Source organism: Eurosta solidaginis, chromosome 1 (assembly GCF_040869045.1).
Source record: "Eurosta solidaginis isolate ZX-2024a chromosome 1, ASM4086904v1, whole genome shotgun sequence".
NCBI classification, from domain to species: Eukaryota; Metazoa; Arthropoda; class Insecta; order Diptera; family Tephritidae; genus Eurosta; species Eurosta solidaginis.
This window is the reverse complement of record NC_090319.1, coordinates 124,271,929-124,291,434: the sequence shown is the minus strand read 5'-3', so window position 1 is coordinate 124,291,434 and position 19,506 is coordinate 124,271,929. Positions and strand designations below refer to the sequence as shown.

The following is a 19,506-nucleotide window of genomic DNA, read 5'->3' as shown; positions in this document are numbered from 1 at the left end:
TTAAAAGATACACAACAGTTAAAGGGGGAAAATTTCCCAACTGTACCATATTTACAATGCTTCTATTCCATTATAATACATATGTACATATTGTTGCGAATGTTAGCAATTTCGATGCATCAATGTGCTGCTAGCAAAGAGGATAAATATAATACGAGCCACCAGTCAGCTACGAGTGGCGAGTAACTCGCTGGAAATTGAAAAAAATTGATGCCTAATGTTTTCTAAGATGGACATTTTTAATTGTCTCGCATTTATCCATTCCGTGTAGGCACCTTGTGCAACTGTGATTTTTGGAAAGAGAATTAATTAAATACAGTCGGGAAAATAAACACAAATAACCAAGAAAATGTATAGAATACATTTTATGCACACCTCGCCCAAAAAAAACAGCGAACACCTCGAAGAAAACATTTAGCAAATGGCTACAAGTAACGAGTGACGTCTCTTATTATATTTATGCCCTTTGCTGCTAGTTGCTGCTAGTAAGTCAATGCTACACAACAACAGTGAGGTATATCCTCACACATGCATAGAAGGCAACGAAGAATATTTCACACACACAATCAGCAACTACCCTGCTAACCATGATTGGATAAAAATTTGGGTAATCATATGCAGACGCTACCCAAAAAATTGGATAATAAGTTGGATAATTTTGTTCGGCGAGGCGCCGATATTATCCATGGTCAGTCTGCAACTACTGCATACTTTTACCCAGCAAAAATATAGTGACCGAAAATGGCGACCGACAACAAAAAATCCCACATTGTTAGTATGAAAAAATGAGATGGCCTAACTGCAATGTCCGGTCCGTATATGCTTGCCTTCTCTTACATGATATGTATCCTCAAATACGTCAAAAAAATTTTCTTCGAATCCGCCATTTCTAATTTAGCGTTCCATATCGGCGGTGAAAAATTTTTGTTAAGAGATATACATAATTTAATTTATATTGTGCTATTGGTATACAATTACAAATTATTGTGGTTGGCATTCATTAGCTAAACTTTGAGTGTATATCTTGTACATTCCCTGGCCTAAAACTTTTTCCGCGAATTTAGCTGCATACCTGTGCTAATTTTGGAGCATTAAATATTGTGGAATATATATAATTTGTGCAGGTAAATATAAAACGTTCATGCAAATCCGAATAGGTGTGATAATTGCACATATTTTTCGCAAATCCATTTAGAAGCCTCGAGCCAATGCGCCAACTTCCATGTATTCGCCAGCGCATCCAGCAACGACACCGCCAGGGCAATCTGTACCTGGTGGTCCCAATCAGATGACTATAAATAGCACAATTATACCTGGCTTGCTCATATGACACCACTAAAACAAGCAGTATACGCAAACATATATTTTTAAATAATTTTCTGTCTAATAAATTTTGTTTTTTTTTTTCTAGACTGGTCCTCCTCAAACTGCAGCAGCAACAACCTCCCCAGCCTGGCTGTGTGCCAATGCCAAAACATCCGGGCTATCCACCACAACCTGGTCCACCTGGTTATCCTCCACAACCAGGTTATCCTCTACAACAAGCAGGTGCACCAGGTGGTTACATAGGTAAAATGATGCCACCAACACAACCTGGACAGGCGCCAATGCCCAGTCAGTCACCCATGCCGGGTCAACCCCTAATACCCGGACGTCCTGGTTATAATTTATGCTAATACAACTAATATATTTCAAATATTGGTTGTGCTTTTATTACTAATTTGATATATTTGGGAATTATTAGTACAATAAGACCATCTTCCGGTCTTTTATAGTACAAAACATTACATGAAAATTTTTATAAACATTTAAGTAAATAGGAAAAGTAGAATTTTAATCTTAATATTAACAGCATTCAAAGAAGAAGAAGCACATAATATGATTATATCAGCAAATATAGATAAATAAACCACATGATTAAAATAAAGAACAAGATATATAAATACTACAATATTACAATATTGCAATAGGTGGCCAAGGTCGATTATGATGAAAAAAAATTATAAATAATTTGTCTATAATTTCTTTCGTTTATACAGTTTCTTACAGTAGCTGGAATAGAGTTCCAAGTGCGTATGGTGTTAACAAAAAACAGTCGAGTTGATGGAACAAAGTTGAAATTTGGAACAATAAGATTATTTAAACGGTTGGATCTAGGAAACATAAGTTTTTCGTATAAGTAGGATGGCGTTTTTTTTTTTAATCAACAGGGTTTATTATCACCATTGGTGACCACAAAATATGTTGTACAAGATCAGGGTAACTCCTCGCCACATTGCGATAGGTATTGATATTCAAAAATAATGTTTTGTTTGGCAATTACATTGATCATTCTCGTTTGCAGGTCCTCTTTGTATTGCATAGCTGCAACAGCTGATTTATTAAAAACAACAGCTTTGTCCCTTACACTTACCATCTCACCATCTCACCAATGGCACGCACGGTTGAAGGTGAATATGAGCTACCCATTGTAAATTTTGGTGAATTGGGTCCAATTAGATGAAATCGCTGCAAGGCTAATATGCAATTTGTAGTGCTGGTCGTCGTTTCCAATGTCATTATGTGTAAAATAACAACAGATGGTAAAAAAAATCTTTCACTTTTACTTGTGTTCATTGATCCATATTTTTTTTCAACAGTGTCAACTGAATATTTCCAACATTTGGGCCACACCGAACAGCGTGTCGATAAATATGAACGTCCTGAACTTGTATTGGGTACATGAGTTGTGTGTAAAAAATGTTTGGGTACCGATAGCTCTCAAGGTAAACCTCAACTCATATCCAACATCAATGCCTCGCATTCAATTGTGGACGCTGTACGCACTACATTGGGCTCACGCAGTATGGACAAGCGTATTGTCGATTCCAGTGGTAAGGCCACAATTTCAAATTGGGCAACCATTATGAAACTATTACCCCAGCGGGTTAGGGGATCAGAATATACCCGCGGTAGGTATGCCTGTCGTAAGTGGCGACTAAAATACCAAATTCAAGGGGCTGTGTAGCGCAACCCTTCAAGTTGCCAGCGCAATATATAGCTTCTCCAAACCCAATTGTCAACCTCACCTATCCGCGGCGAATCCTGTTTCATTAACAGACGAGGCTCTGGCGACCCCAAAACTCCTCATGGAACTTGGGGGTGTGGAGGGAGGGAATGGCCTCAAGGTTTAATGCGGCCACATAAATCGTTTCCGAAATGGTCGGGCTAGCACCTTAATGGTCCTGTGGTACCGGAGCGTACCGGATCTGTATCCGGCAAAGGACCATCTCATCGATAACACTCCCCAAAGCCTTCGGGGAGCAACCTTATCGTTATAATAACAACAACAATATTATGAAACTATTGGATATTGTGCATCCAGCCGTAAAACTCTAGTTGACATCGCCAAATCTCAAAATGCTGAGGTAAGTTTTTTGTTATATTAGAATGTGTAGAATAAAAATGTTTCTCTTATCAGGTCAGGGATGGCACCACTTCAGTAGTACTTTCAGCATGCGTGACTTTAAGCATGTGATATCTTAAAACAACTTAAGCCATATGTTGAGGAAGGCTTGTGGTGGTGCTGTTATGACTACAGCTAATGATATTAATTCAAGTGTTTTGGGTAAATGTGATTACTTTGAAGAACGTCAAGTTGGTGGTGAACGTTTCAACAACCAAGGTTTGATAGTGGCTTTGACATTGATTTTATTTTCATAGTTTATAATTATTTAAAGGTTGCGTTAATGCTAGAACATGTACATTGATTTTACGTGGCGGTGCCGAACAATTTTTGGAAGAAATTGAGCTTCGTTAAATGATGCTATAATGATTGTGCGGCGTACAATTAACCATGATTCTGTTGTTGCTGGTAAGTCAAAATACAAATTGAAAAAAATGTCTAATCTTAAACTGTTAAGATATATAATGAAAAGATTGCGTCGACGTAAATGTGGCAGCATTAGCCAATCTCCTCTCGCAGAACGTCATCAATTGCCCGCTGAAAAATGCTGGGCGCGTTCTTAAGACCAAATGGAATACGACAGAACTCGTACTTTCCATTATTAACTGAAAAAGCAGTTTTTTCCCTGTCTCGTTCAGCAAGTTTTATCTTTTGAAACCCGGATTTCAAATCAAGAGTGGTAAACAAGGATGACCTTTCCAGATTAGCCAAGATGACCGAGGTATCGGGAATCGGGTACTTGTCATTAACCGTTTTTTTATTCAATTTTCTAAAATCAATAACCAGACGCATTTTTTTTTTCAGCCGATGCGGTAATCCCCTTCTTTCCAACGACCCATATTGGATTATTATAAGGCGACCGTGAAGGTCTTATTATGCCATTACAGAGAAGATCAGAGATTTCCCCGTTGACGGAGTCAGCTGAATTCATTGGGTACGGGTATGCTCTGGAATAGACAGGGTCGTCATTATTAGTTCTTATGGTCCCTACTATCTTTGTATTATAGGGAAGGGATTCATTTGGGGTTGCAAAAGCTCCCGAACACTCCCTTATTAGTGTTGAGATTCGATCCTCACGATTACTATTGTGTTGTATCGCATTCACGTCGCCACAAGGGACATTTCTGAGGGTTTCGGGTTTACCATCATAGTGGATAACCCCGTTCCTCATGTCCAAATCTGCGCCTATATCCCTCAGGAAATCGAACCCTATGATGCCATCGAAAGTCCGCTAGGATGGCAGAATGTAAAATTGCGAATTTTTTCCAAAGAAATTTATAGTGCATTTATATCTAATTTCGTCTGTTCCATGTATTGAGTTCACAAAGAAGGGCTTCTCTGTTCTCTTGATCCCCTTAAGAAAATCCCTCCTGCGAACGATCTGCTGACGTAGGGTAGAATGAACCTTGTCCTAAAAAATTAATGTCGTCCAAGTAGGAGTCCTCGAATTGTATATTATTTTCGCCATCCACGTTTTGGTTTGGCGGCCACCGTGGTGTGATGGGTAGCGTGCTCCGCCTATCACACCGTATGCCCTGGGTTCAACTCCCGGGCAAAGCAACATCAGAATTTTAGAAATAAGATTTTTCAATTAGAAGAAAATTTTTCTAAGCGGGGTCGCCCCTCGGCAGTGTTTGGCAAGCACTCCGGGTGTATTTCTGCCATGAAAAGCTCTCAGTGAAAACTCATCTGCTTTGCAGATGCCGTTCGGAGTCGGCATAAAACATGTAGGTCCCGTCCGGCCAATTTGTAGGGAAAAATCAAGAGGAGCACGACGCAAATTGGAAGAGAAGCTCGGCCTTAGATCTCTCCGGAGGTTATCGCGCCTTACATCCACGTTTTGGTCAACAGGCAAATCATCGACACAAGCTTGCTCCTCATCCCTATATTCAAGCACTCCCAGGTGATTTACACGCTGCTGCTTTGGTAACGTCCCTCTATCGCTTTCAACTCTCCTCTTTTGAGCTCCCTCACCATTTCTTAGTGCCCCCTGGGTCCTGTAAGAATTAAAAGGATTTCTTTGGGGCAGGCTACCCGCGGTAGGGCCCGATTGAATCGGTTGACGCGGCGGTTGCCCGTTTTGCCTATAGTGTGAAAGGGGCGGATCAACCTCCATCGGCACCACTACATCCTGACGCCCTACTTCGCTTCTCCGATATTGCGGATAATTTTGGGTATTGTGCTGAGCTGTCCGCTGCAATGTCCCCAAAGATCGTTCACTCCTATTGAAGAAGGTTTGGGCAAATGAAGAAATTGCTTGATTGGCTTCCAGCTCTTGTGCAAGAGCCAAAGCCGCAGGCATATCAGTAGACCTCGAGGAAAACAAAACATCACATAAAGGCTCGTTAAGTCCTGAAATAAACACACGCAGTGCGTCCTGGCGATACTTTTGATTCAAAGTGCTTATAAGTTTAGAATTTCCGTTATAGGTCATCACTGTTTTATTTACAAGAAGTGTTAATTTCCGTTCTACGTAGTCATAGAACTGTAAAATATTTAAGCCACCCTGTCTTAATGTCGACATTTCCTGTTCAATCATATGGACTGGTCTCTTGTCAGAGTATGTAAAGTCCAGCCTGGCGATAATCGCTTTAAAATTTAAAACAATATTAAAGGATGCAAGGACAGCATCGGCTACCCCGGTAACCTTATTCCTGTTTATAGCCACCGCCTGATAGTGACCAGAACTGCCGTCATAGGCTTCATATAATTTGTACGCTGCTTGAGCTGCGTTCCTCCACGACACGTATCGTGACTGCGTCCCGTTAAATTCAGGAAGTGACTTTATGACGTCGAGTGACTCATCGCAGTGGACGTTTCCTGTAATTGTTACAGGTGAATATTCTACAACTGCAGCTGGGTCGTTTCCAAAGCCGCAATTCTGTTAGTAAGTATGTCAATAGTTCCCTGAAGGGCTCTCTTCGCTTGTTCACTAGCAGCCTTTGTGACCGCCGTCATTAAAGCCTGCACAGTTCCTGAGTCCATGGTCAATCACTCACAAGCACAAAACACAACAACACACAAAAAAACTCAAAAAAGAGAAAAACAAAAATCAATTCAATTAAACAAAAAAAAAAACAAATAAAAAACTCCGATTATGTCCTCACCAAGGATCTGGCAAGACGATATTGGCCCCTCTTTTCAACCACGCAAACCAAATGATTTGTTAAATTGAACAAAAATTTATAGATTACTTCTTTGGTATTATTTTTATTGTTTTAAAACAAGTTTGTCAATTTTTCAAACCGAACAAAAATTTATAGACCACTTCTATAGCGCCAAGAAAATTGTCTCACTTTCTGCTGAACACTCTACTTACGTATTTAATCTAACGGCCCGACTCTGTGCACTTGACAAATTGTCAATAAGTTGACAATTAATCAAGATTTTTATCAAGTTGACAAATATTTCTATTCTGTGCATAACTTCACAACTCTAAAAAGCTCTACGACCTGTGCTTTTCACCATACTGTGGTGACCTAAATAAAGTAAACCGAAAGCAGCTGTTTAGTGCAACAATGGCGAAATGGAACAAACGTAAGAATTAAATATTGTTCATTATTTTTTGTAACAAATATTTAAAAATCATGATTTTTTCAAAGAAATCAAAAGTGGAACGTGCTACGTATGAGCAATTGGAGCGATATGTCTCATTTTATGCTGCTAACCCCGAAATGGGAATAGGAAAGAAAAATCCGCGGGGTTTTTTCAGGATCATTTCGGCATGGCTTTGGAGACTCGCTCGGGGTCATTCCTGAAGGGTTTTGGGGACTCCATCTGGTCCTCCCGGGGTCATTTGGGGGACATTCTGGGATGGTTTTGGGGACTCCCTCGGAGTCATTGTGGGGTAATTCCGGGATCTTTTTGTGGACCCTCTCGGGGTCATTTGGGGGACATTCTGGGATGGTTTTGGGGACTCCATCGGGTCATCCCGGCGTCATTTAGTGGTCGTTCCGGGATTTTTTGAGGGTTCCCTCGGGATAATTTGGGGACTCCCTCGGAGTCATTGCGGGGTAATTCCGGGATCTTTTTGGGGACCCTCTCGGGGTCATTTGGGGAACATTCTGGGATGGTTTTGGGGACTCCATCGGGTCCTCCCGGGGTCATTTCGGGGACATTCTGGGATGGTTTTCGGGACTCCCTCGGGGTATTTTCGGGATCATTGGGGGATGGTTTGGATGACCACTATATGACGCCGGGACGACCCGATGGAGTCTCCAAAACCATCCCGGAATATCCCCCAAAATACCCGACGGAGTCCCCAAAACCATTCCGGATTGTCCCCCGAATTACCCCGAGAGGACCCGATGGATTCCCCAAAACCATCCCGGAATGTCCCCCAAATGACCCCGAGATAGTTCCCAAAAATATCCCGGAATTACCCCCAAATGACCCCACAGAGTCCCCAAAACCATCCCATAATGTCCCCCAAATGACCCCGAGGTAGTCCCCAAAACCATCCCGGAATGTCCCCCAAATAACCCCGAGGGAGTCCCCAAAACCATCCCGGAATGTCCCCCAAATTACCCCGAGGGAGTTCCCAAAACCTCATCAGAATGTCCCCCAAATGACCAAGAGGGAGTCTAGAAAACCATCCCGGAATGTCCCCCAAATTACCCCGAGGGAGTCCCCAAAACCATCCCAGAATGTTCCCGTAATGACCCCGGGATGACCCGATGGAGTCGCCAAAACCATCCCGGAATGTCCCCCACATGACCACCAGAGAGTCCCCAAAAAGATCCCAGAACGACCCCTAAATGACCCCGGCAGGACCCCGAGGGAGTCTCAAACTCCATCCCGAAATTACCCCCAAAAACCCCAGCAGAAACATCCCACAATAATTCCAAAAGTAATAAATGTTCTTCAATTTTCTCTCGATCGCACAATAACAGAATTCTAATTTAAATTTATCCGTATAAATAAAATTATCAAGAGCGTTTGTCTTATTGACAATTTGTCAGCGAAAAAGCTTTTTATTTTTTACATAGAATAGCAATTACTTGAAAATTTTCAAACTTGACAAATAAGCAAGATGGTGAATTTGCCAAGTGCACAGAATAGGGCTGTAATTCTTATCATCTTAGTCCCAAGGCAGCGTAAGAGCAATTGCTCGTATCCCACGATGGCAACGTCTCTGCGTGACGTGCAAAGCCTAAGTTATAATTTAATTATTCTTCTTATGAAAACTTTATTATTTCAAATTTATTTGGCAGCTGTTAACCCGTTTCTTTTTCTTTGTTAAATCGAGTTGGAGTTTTGACTCCATGACGTATTAGCTCTCGAAATGTTCTATTCACCAACCGGATTATATGAGTATAGCGGCCACGTTAAACAAACGTCTTCTAATGAAGATTTTTTCGTTCAATTAATGTTGATCCTTTTATAAGGATATTTTTTCCCGTGCCCCACGTTGGGCGCCAGTAAATCCTTTTAAATAAAACGATTTTTTTATTTTTTAGATATTTATTCCTACTAATACTTAGTAGTAGCCGGTTTAACGAACATTTAAAGTCGCGATTCTGCAAAATAGTAACTTACAATTTTCAATTAAATTATCAAGCCAACCAAAACCACAAACACCATCATTTACTGGTCTCTATTCTACCCTGCTCTAACTTACTGCTACCCTATCTACTATTTCTGTCGTTGCTGCGCTTCCGTCATTGCCTCTGCCAGCGCATCCGCTATTGCCACAGTTGTTAACTGCAATTCAACATGTCGTTTTGTTTGTCTTAATGTTTTGTACGGCATTCACAAATAGCAGACTTATCATCAGCATTTCTTGTGAGAAAATAATGTGATTGTAGCAGCACATAGCAGGTGCAGTTTCTATTACTTTAAAATTAGTTGGAATGATAAATGTTAGCTTTAACTGAATCCAATGAGTACGAAGCCGGTGTCAAATTATCATGATTGGGCTTATTGCTGATATTTCTTGTTGATTGGAATTTATGCAAGTTTTCGTGCACAATCACGTAGCCGGTGTTAACTTATATTGTAATTAAAAAATATTGTAAAATACGATAAATAAATTATACATTAACCCCACTGTAAGAAATCATGTGCCACTTGATCTGGGTGGTAATAGGATATTTTGGAGAAGATAGTTTATTTCAGGTTATAAGTTCCCCTTTTCCGCCATAAAAAGGGTCAAGTCATCTTTTGGGAACATTTTAATAACTTTTGTTCAAATCCGTAAAGCACGGCCCAAAAAAGAAGAAAAAAATGTGATTGCGTTTTTCCCGATTTTGCGCCGCCTTAACATCTGGCAACACCATTCGGAAAGTACATGTGGTTTTTTTTGTAAATGTGAATTGTGTTATTGTAAAAGTGGATTGTGTTGCCCTTCAATGAATTTCCTGTCGTTGATGATAGCCAAACAAGTTGTTAAAGTGAACGCACGCGCGCAGCTAAAATTGCATTTATGGAATAACGGTTGGATTTTCTTGTACATAAAATATAAGTATTTTTAACTGGATATTGGTTCAAAAAGCAACAACAAATATGTGCGAAGAAGGTGGAGGTTGTTTAAAGTTTCATATCGCAAACAATTGGGTTTAATTAATTATGAGTCCAAGAATCGCTATGAACAAATAATTATATTGATTATCCAACATTACAAAATACCCGCTACACATGAAACAGCTCTACTCATCTCTACAGAAAATGGTCGAATTCTTGATCGCCAACTTTTTGATTATTTTCTTACGCTTTTTCCAAATCCCAGCATTATTTTCTATATACGTTGTGAATATAATCGCGCCATTAGTCTTTTGCAACCAATACAGGAACAAGATGATGAAGAAATACGTAGTGTAGCAGAAAATAGTGAGATTTGTATGGAAACGGAATTGCACGAGAAGCAGAAGAAGAAAAATAATGTGGTTAATGACGCTGAATATGCTGATGATGTTGATGATGATGAATGTTCATGTAAATTTACATTGTTTCATATATGAATATCCAACAACAACAAGCAAAATGAGAACAACAAGAGATAGTGCTCAGAAGAAAAGGTCTGGATGTGCTAAACAATCGCCACGCATTGAATTTGTAAAATGTGTGAAAAAGTATTTACAGCTGAGTGAATTGAAAAAGCACACAAAAAAAAAAAAACCTTTGGCGCAAGCGAAGCGTATTATGAGGGTTTAGTTGGATATGATTTCAGAAAATTGTGAATAGGCTAGTGCTCAGATGATATTTGTTCTTACGAAGATAGTTAAGTATAAATGAATTGGTGCTATTTTGTATTACAATTTACGTAGGTACTTGAAGTTCGACCAGATCTACATGGAACGCTTTGCTTAGAGCTTCGACTTTGACAGACGATAGAATCAAAATATGGACTCATGATTAACATTAGTCGCACTTATCTGCCAAAGTAAAAATCTGTGTCGAAGAGGATCGAATATCTAACATTTGTCGAAAAGGCTGTCGATGTACTCGTAAGTACCTACTTAATCGTTCTTTGATTACGCCATATTATAAAAAGGGCAATTGACTCTTAAATGTATATCAAACTATGTATATATTTATGCCAATTAATTAAGTTAGTAAGTACAACAATTGTAGTATAAGTGACTTATATATTGAAGTATATTAGACTGGGTTGGAAAAAAATCGGAACAGTGCGTCCCAAGAATTGAGGCGTATGCTGAGAAAGTCTCGGTAAAATATATTTTTTGTATCCCTATAATTACTGTCGATATTACTTTTTTAGTTGTAAATTGGGTTTTTGACATTAGAGCTTACGATTTTTCGAATTTTTTCGAGAGGAAATTCTTGAAATAATCGCAAGGCTTCCGAGATTCTTGGCATTTAATTTACTTAATCGCGATTTGTTCTCTCTTGTACAAGTGTTTTTCGATTCTCGAGAGAAGACGAATTCTCGATTTCTGTAGTTTCAAAATTCTATTAAATTATATTTGACATCCGATTTTTAATATTAATATGTCATTATTATGGTCTTGAAAAGCTCTATACATCGTTCTATAATTTAGTTTTGTACTTCAAATCACTTCCCTTTCATTTTGACTCCAAAAAATCTCACGGAGTTTGTTTATTTTAATTGTGTAGAAAAACTCGTGTCTGTTTTGTTGTGCAGCCTTGGGTTTGAGCTACAATTTTAATTATCATAATCAAGCGACCCTGACATAGTGTAGAAAAGCCCTGAAATTACCCCGAAGATCCCGGACGAATTCCGAAAACTATCTAGAAATTATCTCTGAAGGGTCCCCAAATGATCCCGATATACTCCTGTAAAATTACCCTGACATAGTCAAGAACGGATCCCGAAAGCCATCCAGAAATGATGCCAGAAGTGTCCCGCAATGAACCGACGGGATTACAAATAAGGTGAAGCTAATTATGAAAGCATGCTAATAAGGCAGCAGGCGCGTTGAAGCGAATGAAGAGTTACAAAAAAACATAATAAAAGCGTGTTAATAAAAACAATTGAAGAAGGGAGGATGGCGGGAGGAGAAGGAGAGCACCACTGATAGTTTTTCCAAAATTGTTTAGATCTCGATCTGTATGATTTTGGAGAAAATTTGTTTTGAGTAATAATAATTTATAGATTTTGCACCAGGGGGAGGGCGGAGGCTGGGGCGGAGGGTGTCACTGTTCACTTTGCAAGCCCTCGACTTATTTGACCCATTGAGTTTGTAATATTGGTGAAGGTCAGTATACTTAAAGTTATAATGTGTAAAAATTATTAAAAAGTAATTGTTAGAGGGGTCGTCGACTCACACCCCTTTCCATTTTCAAAAAATTTGTAGCCAAGAGACTATTATCTATCTGCGTCCCAAATTTCATAAAAATTCGTGTAGCCGTTCTGGCGTGATTCAGTCACAAAACGAAAAATTATAATTAAATTGTGACTGTACCTAGGGGACGGGGACCTCCCCCCTTTCCAAAAACTTATAGCTGGTAGATCCTTTCCGACTATTGGCTATATGTGTGCCAAATTTCATCCAAATCCGTCCAGCCGTGCTTGCGTGATTGAGTCACAAAGACAAACGTCTGGATATCCAAACTTTCGCATTTACAATATTACTAGTCTTTACCAGCGACCACGTCCGAAAGGAGAAAATAAAATATATGGGCTATTCACGTTAGCCTGCTTATCAATTTATCTGTTTAATAATTATTTTTGTCTAATGTATTTTATTTTTGGAATAGAGTAAAAAAAAGAACTAAATGATAACCTGAAAGGCACGCTTACGTGAATAGCCCAACACATTTTTTTCGAATTAAAAAATACATATGTATATTTTGTTTTTAAGTTAAATTAATTGATTTGACAGGGGTGAAGGAATTACTATTCATAGAACAAAGGAGTGAAACTACAATTAGCTAAAACCAAAGAGAATTTTTTAGATGAAAATAGTGTTGCTAGCCCAACACATTTTTTTCGAATTAAAAAATACATATGTATATTTTGTTTTTAAGTTAAATTAATTGATTTGACAGGGGTGAAGGAATTACTATTCATAGAACAAAGGAGTGAAACTACAATTAGCTAAAACCAAAGAGAATTTTTTAGATGAAAATAGTGTTGCTTTGTTGGGTATTTAGTTGGTTAAAATATTACAAAAAGTTATAGCAGTTCTAGTTATAACAGTTCGTTACAGGATTCATTTAAAAAAAAAATCGAAAATAGAACGAAAAAGCTGTGTTAGATATTAAAGATAAAACATACCGAATTTTAATTACGAATAATTTGCAGCAAATGCATGGCCATAAAAGCTCATAATTTAAAAATACATGTGTGCTACCGGTTTCGAAGGGTCCTTAATGATCCCGAAAGAGTCCCAAATGTATAAGATATTCCCGAAATGATCCCGACGGGATCCCGAAAACCCGCCAGAAATTATTCCGGATGGGTATTCAAATGATGCCGAAATAATCCCGGACGGATCCCGAAAACCATGCAGAAATTATCCCAAATGACCCTGACGGAATTCGGAAGGATCCTGAAAACCATGCAGAAATAATGCCTAAAGGGTTCTCAAATTATCCCGAAAAAGTACCGAAATTACTCTGACGAGATCCCGAAAAAAAAAAAAGCCCGAAATGACATAGTCCAGAAAAAGTCCCAAAATTACCCCGACGGGATCCCGAAAACTATCCAGGAATGATCCCGGATAGGTCCCAAAATGATCCTGAAATAGTCCCGAAATGACGGGATCCCGCAAATGATCCCGAAATAGTAGGGAAATATCCAGATAGGATCCCTGACGTATGCCGAAAACCATCCAGAAATGATTCCGGAAGGTTCCCAAATGATCCCGAAAAAGTCCCGAAATTACCCTGCCGGGATCCCAGACGGAATCATTTCGGGACCCTTCCGGCATCATTTCTGGACGGTTTTCAGGATCCGTCCGAGATCCCGCCTGGGTAATTTCGGGATCATTTGGGGACCGTTCAGGGGTCACTTCTGGATGGTTTTCGGGATCCATTCAGGGTCATTTCGGGACTTTTTCGGGATCATTTGAGGACCCTTTAGGCACTGCATAGTTTTCGCTTCCATTCGGGATCCCATCAGGATCATATCGGGAATTCGTCGGGACTATTCCGGGATAACTTCTGGATGGTTTTCGGGATTCGTCCGGGATCCCGTCAGGGTAATTTCGGGACTATTTCGGGATCATTATGGCACGCTTTCGGGATCATTTCTGAATCCGTGCGGGATCCCATCGCGGTCATTTTGGGATTTTTTCGGGATCATTTTGGGACCTTTCCAGCATCATTTCTGGATGGTTTTCGGGATCCCGTCGGGGTCATTTCGGGACTTTTTCTGGATTATGACGGGATAATTTAGGGACCCTTCCGGGATATTTTCTGGATGGTGAGAACCGTCCGGAAGCCCGTCAGAGTTATTGCGGAAATTTTTCGGGAGTGTTTCGGGATCATTTGGGTACCCTTAAGGGATCATTTCTGTGTGGTTCTCTGGATCAGTCTAGAATCATGTCGTTGTCATTTTGGAACTTTTGGAGAACCTTCCGGAAGATTTCTGGATGGTTTTCAGGATCCGTCCCCGATACCGTCGGGATCGTTTCGTGGCTTTTTCTGGGTATCAGGTTATCCGCGCATTTAGTTCTTTTCGTAATAGTCTAGTTGAGAGGTCGACTGCTAATACGCTACCAAAAATATCGTATTAGCAGTCGATCCCTCAACTAGACTTTTACCTTTCTTTTTTTACTCTATTAAAAAATGATGTACATTAGACGCAACAAATTTTTTTAAACAGATAACTTGATAAGCAGGCTAACGTGAATAGCCCATATGTTTCATTTTCTTTTTGTGGACGGGGCCGCGGGTAAAGACTAGTAAGATTATAAATCCAACTAGTACGCGAAGCCCCTAATTCACATATGTCGTTATTCGGACTCATGATTTCGGAGCTATTTTGATTTAATGTTTGAGTGAGAACTTGATTTCCATACGAATCGCAACATACGATACGGGCCCTGGTTCATAAGCCTTATAATCAAGTTATTGTACTCAATGTATTATCTTATTGTAACGTCTTATGTGAGCCTCATTTTTATTGGATTATGAGCCTTATATATACAAGTAGTATCTTAATATAATACCTTATGTAAGCCTTAATTGATTTAGTGCATGAGCCGTATAATAGGGTTGTTATATTCTTCCTAATAGCTTATAATAATTATTTATGTTCCTTACTTTATTTTACCTATAATCCTTATAAATAACGTTATATTTCAGATGAACCTTATGCCTGATGACATAAGTACAGCAAAATAAAGTATTATAATGAATACGCCATGCAACTTATATTCCTCATAGAATTAAGGTCTAATATCATGAGCCTTTTGGCCATATGAAATAAACCCTCAAATTTTTTGACGGGCTATTTACTGCTGTGTACATGTATATGTGGCTGTTATTTTTTTCAGCGGCACAGTGACGAAACTGCTAATATTCGCCGCAATACCTACGCTTATCTATGGTTGTGAAATTTTTTTAACAGTGACTACGTGTGCAATAAGAAACTAACAGCTGAATTCAGTAAGCTGTCTCTAGTCACTATTAGAGACTATTTGGGGTAAAAATAACTTTTTGAGACAATTTGCCATTCTGTAAGCTGTCTATGGGAGACTCCAGCCTCACAAAAGCCAATCACGAATTTGTGAACTGGGCTGGGGCAGATGACAAACATGAAAATTTCAGAAAAAGTATGCAAATTATTTGCGAAAAACGCTTTAAATATATTTTATTCCTCAAATTAAAATAAGCACAGAAAAAATTAAAAAACAGAAAATACTTAAAAAAAAAAGATCGAACTCTATGTGGCGCCGCTGAGATTCGATTTTCTATACAAAATTGGGAACGGCGTCTTCGCAAGGTCAGCCACAATACCACCCAACGAAATCATCTAAAGTAACAAAACTTGTCTCTAAAGGAAAATCTCAAATTTAGAGACTTGAGATGAGACTGAATTACAGATTTCAGCCGTAAATCTTATTTATAATATCATTGCTATATACGTATAAGAGTTGAAAAGACTTGACCACATGTCATATCATGCTGAAAAGTTACTTAACATTTCATTCGATAGCCTTCTAGTAAAAAAACTGATTTCCCTTCGAAAAAATGTATGTGAAGGAACCCCATTACCGTTATCAAAGGCTCAGTTTTCTTCAGCCATCAAGGTCAGCGCTCCTTACACATATCAAATACCGAATTCAACCGCCAGATTACGTCGATACGTCTTTGGAACTCCCTTCTTTCAGGTTCATAAGTAATGCACTGGCTCAAAAAAGAGTTAAATTACTTTTTAGGGAATCGTAAGACATTTTGATATTCTTTATTCAAATATTTAACCCTAATGAATGCTTCTTTCCTTATAATTTTCCAAATCTTTTTTCTATGTTCTTAAGATTAAGATATTTTTATTATTATTACCTTTATATTAAGTCCTTTTCAGTTTGTCCCCTCCTTTCCATACGAATTTTTGACCCACGAAAAAGTCTTTTTCGGCAACTTCCCATTGAGCTAGACACTTGATACTTAGAACGTAGTTCAGATCTGGGAGATATTACAATGCAAGTGAAAAATAAAATCCGCCAGGTGGGTGGCACACGGAGCGAGATATACAGAAAATTAATTTTAAAATGGAAATTTTGCGATCGACTTTTAACTAACTTCTCGGTGATCCAGAGACTTGAAACTTAGCACATAGTTTCCGAGTCGATGGCGCTACATTTCGTGGAAAACAAAATGCCGCCAGGTGGCAGACGAATCGAGATAAACAAAAATCCCTGAAAAAACGCAGGGAATTTTGCGATCGATTTTTAAGTAACTTCCCGGTGAGCTGGAGACTTGAAACTTGGGCCTTGGGTCAGAACCCGGTGACAATGCAACATTTGATAAAAAAAATTCGATAGGTGGCACGCGGATCGAGATAGTAAGAAAACCAATTTTAATTTGGGAATCTTTCAATCCATTTTTAACTAACTTCCCGGTTACCTAGAGACTTGGCACTTAGTTAGAGGCCTGGTGGCAATACAACTTATAGAAAACAAAGTTCCGTTAGGTGGCGCGCTAGGCAAGATAACTGCAAATCCTTTAAAAACGGGGAAATATTTCGATCGATCTTCGAGTAACTTCCCGATGAGCTAGAGACATGAAACTTGGGCCGTAAGTTAGAACCCGGTGACAATGCAATATTTTATCAAAAAAATTCCGCTAGGCGGCGCATGGATCGAGATATTGAGAAAGCTGGTTTTAAATTGGGAATCTTGCAATCGATTTGTTTTTCTAACTTCCTGGATATCTAGAGACATGAAACCTGAAATATAGTTTGAAACTCGGTAACAGTGCAATGTTCGATCAAAAAATGTGAGCTACGTAACGCACAAGTCGAACTATTTAGAAGATTAGGCCATACCTTCATACCTAGCCTCCTGAGTGTTGCAGGCGTTGTAGAATGCCACCCCGTTGAATGCCCAACCCAATGCACGTCCTTGCATACTTTTAGGCGTACGCAACTTTCACCACGATTATTTTAGACTTTCAGGCGTACGCAAATTTCACCACGATTTTCAGCTGTGCAAATTAAGTAGCTCACAAACGAGGTGGAATCCTCTTATTATGATGCGAGGTGAAATTCTGTTGTTTTCGCCAGTGTTGTCAGCGAAAATTCCACTAATTCCCTTAAATCTTGCTATTTTGAACAAATAAATAAAGATAAGAATTTTCACTTAGGAATTACTTAAACTGCTAATCAAAGTTACAATTGCCTTTTTGTAGGCAGTACTAAAAAATTGAAAATAAAAAGACGATAAAAAAATTTTAAGGACTACCTTTATATAAATGGACCAAAAAATAGAAGGCAATTTTTCCTTTAATACAGACATAGTCTTGTTAAATTTTGACTAAAAAACTTTAACAATAGCTCTTGTAAAAAAATTTTGGGATTTAAAATTATAAAGGTAGAGCACGTGTTTAAATTTTAAATAATCAAATTAGTTAATCCCAAGTACATGCTTTGCCTTAAATTGAAAGATTCCGCTCCACCTTTATAGTTTTAAATCACAAAATTCTTTTACAAGAGCTATTGTTAAAATTTTTTAGTCAAAATTTAACAAGACTATGTCTCTATGAAAGGAAAAATTGCCTTCTATTTTTTGGTCCATTTATTAAAGGTAGTTCTTAAAATTTTTTATCATCTTTTTATTTTATAAAAGTATTTGAAACAATTATTTAGGAATAATAACTATAAAGTACCAGTAAAAATCAATTCTACTGGATAAGCAAGTTTGTTACATTGGCCACTTATAATGTATGTATGTAGGTAATGTACTTGACATTCAATACTGTACAGCTCAGGTGTATAGGCATTTATTAATTTGTGGACGTGATTTACCTCAAAACCAAAAGTGATTGCCATTACAGTGATCAGGAAGCCAAAGAGAAACTCCAATTTTCTTAGACCATATTTATCCAGAAATAAAAATGTAAAAGTATCAATGATTGTTATCAGCACACCACCCCACAACGGTATACTGAAAGGAGAAAGATAAAAGTAAACATTGTAAAGCAGTTAAGAAATATTTGTGTATATCGGCAATATTTTTGCAAAACTGGCAGAATCGTTGAAACGTTAATAGTACAGATCTGTACATGTTTCTACTTCGGCGTCGAACTGATGGCATGATATTGGGTCTCATGCACAAAAGCTGAGATTAAACTTCCACTCAGAATTTCAAGCTTAAGCTCAACTCGGTATGCAAACAAAGTCTTGGGCTTAAACTCTTTACCTTAAACTTGAAGATTGAGATCATGCATTGAGATGAAGCTCGAAAAAAATCTACATGACACACAAATTAATATAGAGACAGAATGTCTCAATTGTGTTGTTAGTGTATAAATGAGATCAACTGAAATACGCAAGAAAACAAATACAAACAGGATAGAGTAGTGGTTAAGGCTACTGCAGTTTCATCAACTAATTCGCGGTTCGAATCTCGGTGGAGCCTTTGAGAACATTACGAAATTGCCTGATGATGATTACGTGGCGGGTTTCGAAATGGTACTATCTCAATATGCCAGTATTTTCAGTTTCTCTTGAACAAATATCCAATTATTATAAGCCGGTGTTTAGCTAATGAATTCTTAAATGGGAGGTTATTTTATTGGCCGGCATTTGAAAGAAATTTGAAATAACGAAATAATTCATAGTTGAATTTTAAGCTTGAGCTAAAACTGCAAGCTTTGGCACCTTAAGTTCGAGTTCAAGCAATATCTTCGTCTCATCTTTATGGGATCATAATTCAGACCCAGGAGAAGCTTATGATTGACCTTAGCTACATGAGCTAAGCTCACGTGCTTCAACTGTGAGCATAAGCTCATTTTTATGCAGGATACCCCTTGTCTCACGTGACTGCAACTAAAAATTTGAGTTTGCGACACTGTCATGGTTAGAACCTCATTACGATTAACCATGTTTTTCGAAAAAAATTAATATACTCTACTACGATATTTCATGTCACAAGATTTAATTAACTGTAATTCTCTAGAAGGAATTACCA

At 38.5% G+C, this 19,506-nt stretch overlaps 2 protein-coding genes across 17 annotated transcripts in view; one reads left to right on the top strand and one right to left on the bottom strand.

Moving 5' to 3' along the window:
- Nucleotides 1-19,506, bottom strand: part of Mvl (Malvolio) — a 1,196,163-nt gene that overhangs the window by 725,548 nt on the left and 451,109 nt on the right. For all 16 annotated transcript variants that reach the window (XM_067759805.1, XM_067759806.1, XM_067759808.1 and 13 more), the window contains one exon: nt 18,342-18,480. In XM_067759805.1, the coding sequence (XP_067615906.1) occupies nt 18,342-18,480 (139 nt within the window). The remainder of the gene's footprint in view (nt 1-18,341; nt 18,481-19,506) is intronic.
- LOC137238612 (uncharacterized) lies at nt 9,796-10,597 on the top strand. The gene is made up of 3 exons (XM_067763777.1): nt 9,796-9,893; nt 9,939-10,354; nt 10,389-10,597. The coding sequence occupies exons 1-3, from the start codon at nt 9,796-9,798 to the stop codon at nt 10,595-10,597; spliced, it is 723 nt and encodes a 240-aa protein (XP_067619878.1).